Genomic DNA, 6481 nt, shown 5'->3' with positions numbered 1-6481 from the left:
AATGTATGATTATCATTTTTTGCTTCAATAATCAGTTAAATGAATGTTTAAATCGTGTTGATGCTTGAAAACACTATTTTTGTCATTTACTCGTGTATAATAGTTGACGTAATATGGATTATTACCATTATTATTCAGTAAACAGTGTCTGAAATACAACTCAATGAGACGTTTTTTTTCCAAATCATCAATAATATACTTTTTCAGTTTCAAAAATATTGCTAGATCAATGTTAAATGGACAGTAAAACACTAATCAATGCAGTTTCAGCTTGTTAAATTTGTAATATGTCTATTAAGAACACTCATATGTAATCAACACATGTCTTTATGTATGTTTTGGTTTACTTCATAGGTGTTTGTAAAAGAATATAATATCCATATGGTTAAAATGAGTTCATAATATCGCCATTTTGACGTCTTCTTCAAGGTAAATTAGCAAAACTGGTTTATTATGTGTAAAAAATGTGCATGTTAGTGTTTAAGACTTAAAAAGATCAAAATAAGGGTGTAAGGAGGTTAAGTCATCAATAGGACATCTTTAGTCTATGGTTGGCCTAAATATATCAAATAAAACGAGATCACTGACCTATAGAGCATTGGTGCAACTGGTGTTGTATGTATCAAACATCAGTCAAATATATGATTATCTTTATTTTTTGCTTTGATAATACAGTTAAATGAATATTTAAAACTCTGTTCATGCTTAAACACTCTTTTTGTCATGTATAATAGTTACCGTAATAAGGAAATATTTCTATTTTTATTGAGTAAAAGTGTCTGGATTACAATTCAATGAGTATTCTTTCAAAATCTTAAATAATAGTTTATTTTCTGTAAAAAAAAAAAAAAAAAAAACAATTGTACAGTAAAACACTAATCAATACAGTTCTATCTAGATTATATATATACATATACATATATATATATATATATATATATATATATATATATATATAGATAGATAGATAGATAGATAGATAGATAGATAGATAGATAGATCAAATTTTCAACAAGACAACTATATCTTACAACTACATGTACAGCAGTTCTTATAGATTAAATTGCATACAGGTTAACAGATTAGAGCAAAAATAAAAGCAGATTATAAACCAAAATTAGAACGACAAAGACTAGTCATGGAGTATTCTTAAGAAAGTTTTATAAAGAGGCACAAATTCCCCAAAACAGTTCAGATCTGTGATGTACATGAAAAGTACATTTTTCCAGTGCCTAAACTGTTGTTGATTGGTTCGTTTTCAAGATTTAAAAATAAATTATTAGTTTCTTATTTATTAACTAGCTAGTGTGTTTATTGACATTTCTGCAAAGAATTTATAAAAAAAAAATAAGTATATGCATATTTATTCAGAATGATTTTTAGAGTTTAGTACCTAAAGCACAATAAATCCAGACTGCTCTTACCATCAACCTTATTTTGTCAGAATGTGGACGTTTTAATATCATTAGACAACATTTTTTAAGGAGTTTACATTGATGGATTTTTTTTTTTAAAGTACCACCAGGAGGAATCTTAAATTATTTATTAAAAACTTTACTGAAAAATCATATTTAACTTTGAATTTATTTAATTTATCATTTTTTTTTATTTTATTTATCATATTTCACTTATTTATATTTTATATATTTGTCTAAGTAACTTTTTATTGTAATACAAATTCGTTTTTATCATGTAATATTTTATGCATCTCTATTTTGCCACGAAATAGCCATAAGTTGCTGATGTGGCAATAAATAAATAAAAACGTCTACTTAATGTTTACTACTCAAATCCACTTAAAATCACTTGTTTGGTAAACGAAACTACGGTGAGATTATGAAATAATAGCTTTACTAAATGTCAGGAAATACTACTTTACAAACTTTATTGTGTAACAATCATCTAAATGTGCACATTATTCTGTAATATTACTGAAATTAATATATATAATTCAATAAATAGATGTTTCCACATTTACTTGAGTAAATAAATGTACTGATTGATTGGCTCAAAAATCTGCACACTTTTTGCTGGCACAGATTCCATGTGGGCATAATTATACAAACGCTGGGTTCCACACAATCTATTTGTGTTGGGAAAACATGAATGAATTAAGTTGATTGGACATAAAACGAATAAGTTGTCCCCAAAAACTTAAAAATGGTGTTTCAGCTCGTTCTAAATGAGTAGTTTGAACAAGCAGCTAGTTTTTGAGTACAACATACCAAACAGGCGTGTACGCTTTGACTATTGAGCTTCACTTTCTTTTCCATAGTTTGATATCAACTTTTGACCTTGTGTTTCCCCTTATGTTAAATGCATCTTATGTTAATGATCAGGTCTGTTGTGCTGTTTTCAGGGTTGTTTGGTGAGCGCGAGCGGTCAGCATGTCGTCTTTCTCCGAGTCTGCGCTGGAGAAGAAACTGTCTGAACTGAGTAACTCCCAGCAGAGCGTCCAGACTCTGTCTCTGTGGATCATTCACCATCGCAAACATGCAGCGCTCATCGTGCGCGTCTGGCACAGAGAGCTGAAGAAGGGTGAGAGAGACACTCATTCACTGAAGCTTAACCCGGGTCAAAAATGGCCCATATACTTACTTTTCTAAAATGACCTTAAACATTTATTGTACATTGTCTTTTTTCATGAAGGCTGTGCACATTTAGAGTACAACAGTTGTCCTTTGGGTCTATTTTGACCCGCCAGCTATAAAAAAACTTTTACTCCACAGAAACTACTAGCACACACTACAACACACACACACAGAGTAGCTATGTTTCCATCCACATATTTCTATGCAAAGTTTGGATATGTGCATAAAAACACTGGTTAATGCAAACACCAAGAGGCACATACATTTTGAAAATGCGAATAAAAAACCTTTGCGCATAACTAAGTCGAATTAACTTTTATTTGATACGAAAAGATGCGCAATAAACTAAGATGGAAACGATTTTATGTGCATAAAAAAGTCATGTGATTTTGATATATGAGATCATGTGATGATAAAAACGTGTGTGAATGGACAAACCATCAGGCGGAGCACATTGTAAAACATCTGAAATGTTGTTTTGGTCATTCTAAAATGCCCTAACCATCTCAGTATTAGCGTTATTATATTATTAACCCTTGTATGGTGTTCGGGTCTGTGAGACCCTTTTCGTTTTTTTTTTTATTTTTTTTTTTTTATTAAACAATGAATTATTTTTTCAACCTGAAGTTCTTTGGCTTTGGCCTATTTTCTGTGAAGATCATAATTCCGAACAAATTTTCAATGACCGCATAATGTACCTCCACCCAGACATTTACATTACATACAAGGTGTTCGGGTTCACTAGACCCAGGTATAATAAGGGTGCTTTCACACCTACACTTTTGTTTCGGAACCTGTCTTGTTTGCCCAGTTAGTGCGGTTCGTTTAGCATATGTGAATCCACCAATCGCTCTCGAGTCCGCGCCAAATCAATCGCTCCGAGATCGCTTAAGTGAGGTGGTCTCGGCTCGATTGAAACGAACTCTGGAGCGGTTCGATTGCAGTGAGAAAGCGATCCGATCCGAGCGCGGTTATATCACAGTGTTTTATGGATATGTAATAGGCTTACGGCTATATGAAGAGAGAATTATGAGTATGGCGGGAACTTTTGCGAGTCTCCGGATGCCCGCAAACGAGTGATGATCTCCTGGCAATCTCGCATCTCCCTCCCGGTCCTCAAATAGGCTACGTCGCGCACCCTTCTCACCCCTCCCCACCTCATCTCTCCTTACTCTTCAGACACGTCGCGCGCACCCTGTCAAACACCACCAAACCACCACCTCTCCTGACAGCTGAGCGGGACGCTGCAAAATAAACCCTGACACTCTGACCAATGTGAGGAGAGTTTACTCGCACGTGACTTGTTTTAGCTCTTTTGGTCCGATTAGTAACTTTGCAGTGTGAAAGTGAACCGCTCCAAGAGCAAAGAGCAACAATGTAACAATTGTAATCCTTGTTTAGAACAACTGAATCGATTCACAGGTGTGAAAGCACTCATATCCTGTCCCATCTGCGAATTAGGGGCATAGTACTATAAATAAGACTTTGCCAGTGTGGTTCCTTATCAAAACTGATCAAGATGGCCAAAAGATTATCTGCTGCGAAGGCCTTGCAATTGATTGTGGAAGAGAGAGAGGAGCTTCGGATGATGATGTCCATGACCATTGTGGGAACAATACAAAAAAAAATCTGTTGGTTTTAAAAAAAAAAAAAAAACGAGAAGCACATTAATTCATCAGTATGATCTAACAAAGGTAAATGGCAAAAATTAACCATGTTTGCTGTGCATATGGCTTGTAATTGGGATTAAGTAAGCATTTGTTGAGTAGTTTAACGTCTCCTCCGACGGCCCGCACTCATATAGCATTCACGCCTGAGCACGCTTACGTCATCGATGATGCGCTCTTTAGTTTAACAGAAGAGAAGCACTCTGGGGAGCTCAGTGGTGGTTGCTTTAGTTATTGCATTAAATGGTTCGATATGCAGTGACACACAGTCAAATATTTCGCCTTATTTCGACTTAAAAGTCTTCGTGCGTCACGTATTAAAAGGTTTGCTGGAGGTGCAACTGTCGTGCAGTGAGGGGTTTAATAATCTACAATAGTTTGTGTTCATTAAACAGTAAGAATGATTGATAAATCCATATGAAACAGTCCCGTAAAAGTCATGTCTCGTCTTCAGTTTGGAGCTCAGGCGCACTTTGCACTCGCACTGTAAGCCCAAATGAACTGCGCTCTAGCACACCTCTTCCATCCGGGCCAGGGCTGGCCAACTGAATCATGCCTAAGGCCGATTCAGAACACTCACACTTTTCAAACGATCCGGGAAACGGGCCTGGCATGGTTCAGATACACCCATACTCTCTCACATTCATATACTCGTATACTACAGCCAATTGAGCTTGTTCAATTCCCTTATACCACATGTGCTTGGACTTGTGGGGGAAACCGGAGTACCCCGGGGAAACCCATGCCAACACGGGGAGAACATGCAAACTCCACACAGAAACGCCAACTGACCCAGCCGGGACTCGAATCAGCGACCTTTTTGCTGTGAGGAGACAGTGCTAACCACTATGCCGCCATAATTATCATCAATCAAGCTAAAAGATTGTGTTTGACTCTGTTCAGTCAGTGTTGGTGTTTTTTTGTACAATGAACGTTTATTAAGAAGAAACCGATATGATTGCATGTTATATATTGTATATTTAGTGTGGGTTTAGCTAATGCTGCTTATATGGCATTAAAACACTAATAAATAAAGGTAATAGTGATGATGTGTTTGTTTTTCAGCTAAAAGCAGCAGGAAGTTGACGTTCTTGTATCTGGCCAATGATGTGATTCAGAACAGTAAGAAAAAGGGTCCAGAGTTCGCAAAAGACTTCGAAGGCGTCCTGATTGATGCCTGTTCACACGTGGCCAGGTAAACAAACCCTCATTAATGCTTTTTGTTGTTCGTTTTCAAAAGCATAGATATAGTTGAAGTTATTCGCCCTCCTGTGCATTTTTCTCAAGTATTTCCCAAATGATGTTTAACAAATTCAGGAGTTTTTCACAGTATGTCAGATAATATTTATCCTCTAGAGAAAGTCTTGTTTGTTTTATTTCAGCTTGAAAAAAAGCAGTTTTTAATTGATTTAACGCCATTTTAAGGTCAAACTGATTAACCCCTTTAAACAATATTTATTTTGGCTTGTCTCTAGAACAAATCACTGTTATACAATGACTTGCCTGATTACCCTAACTTTACCCTAATTAACCTTGTTAAGCCTTTAAATGCCACTCAACTGAATACTAGTGTCTTGGAGAATGTCTAGTCAAATATTATGTGCTGTCATCATGGCAAATATAAAAGAAATCAGTTATTAGAAATGAGTTATTAAAACTTATGATTAGAAATGTGTTGGGAAAAAAATCTGCTCTCCGTTAAACAGAAATTGGGGGGAAAATATTCAGGGGGGCTAATAATTCTGGCTTCTACTGAACATATACAGTTGAAAGCAGAAGTTTACATCAACTGTTTAAAAAGGCTCATAACCATTTTTAAAAAAGTTAGATGTTAATGTGACTGATCTTTTTCTCTTTTAGGTAAGTTAGGATTGTCACATTAGTTGTTGTTCTGCTTAATAGCAGAATAATGAGAGAGATATTTGTTGAGAAATTGTTAAACTTTTCTTGAGAGTCAAGTTTACACACAATAAGATAATTATGCCTCTAAAAAAGCTCAGATGATAGAGTCAAGGTTTTGGAAGTTTCTGATTGGCTAATTGACAACATTTGCGTTAATTGGAGGCACAACTGTAGAAAAGTATTAAAGGAAAACCTCAAACACACTGCTTCCTTGTGTGACAACATGGGAAAATCAACAAGCCAGAATCAACAAAACAGCCAGATTACAATTTGCTAAATTACACTGGGAAAAAGAGTAATTGTTGGAGACATGTCCTGTGC

The 6481-nt window shown here is 35.4% G+C and overlaps 1 protein-coding gene across 8 annotated transcripts in view; it reads left to right on the top strand.

Annotated features, from left to right (window-relative positions):
* rprd1b (regulation of nuclear pre-mRNA domain containing 1B) overlaps positions 1 to 6481 on the top strand; it is a 46746-nt gene that overhangs the window by 30257 nt on the left and 10008 nt on the right. For all 8 annotated transcript variants that reach the window (XM_073938019.1, XM_073938018.1, XM_073938017.1 and 5 more), the window contains 2 exon segments: positions 2360 to 2538; positions 5324 to 5453. In XM_073938019.1, coding sequence (XP_073794120.1) covers positions 2388 to 2538; positions 5324 to 5453 — 281 coding nt within the window. In that variant the 5' untranslated portion in view covers positions 2360 to 2387.

The sequence above is a fragment of the Danio rerio genome, chromosome 23 (assembly GCF_049306965.1).
Source record: "Danio rerio strain Tuebingen ecotype United States chromosome 23, GRCz12tu, whole genome shotgun sequence".
Lineage (NCBI taxonomy): Eukaryota > Metazoa > Chordata > Actinopteri > Cypriniformes > Danionidae > Danio > Danio rerio.
Note: the sequence above shows the minus strand (reverse complement) of the source record. Positions and strands in the feature narration are given on the sequence as shown.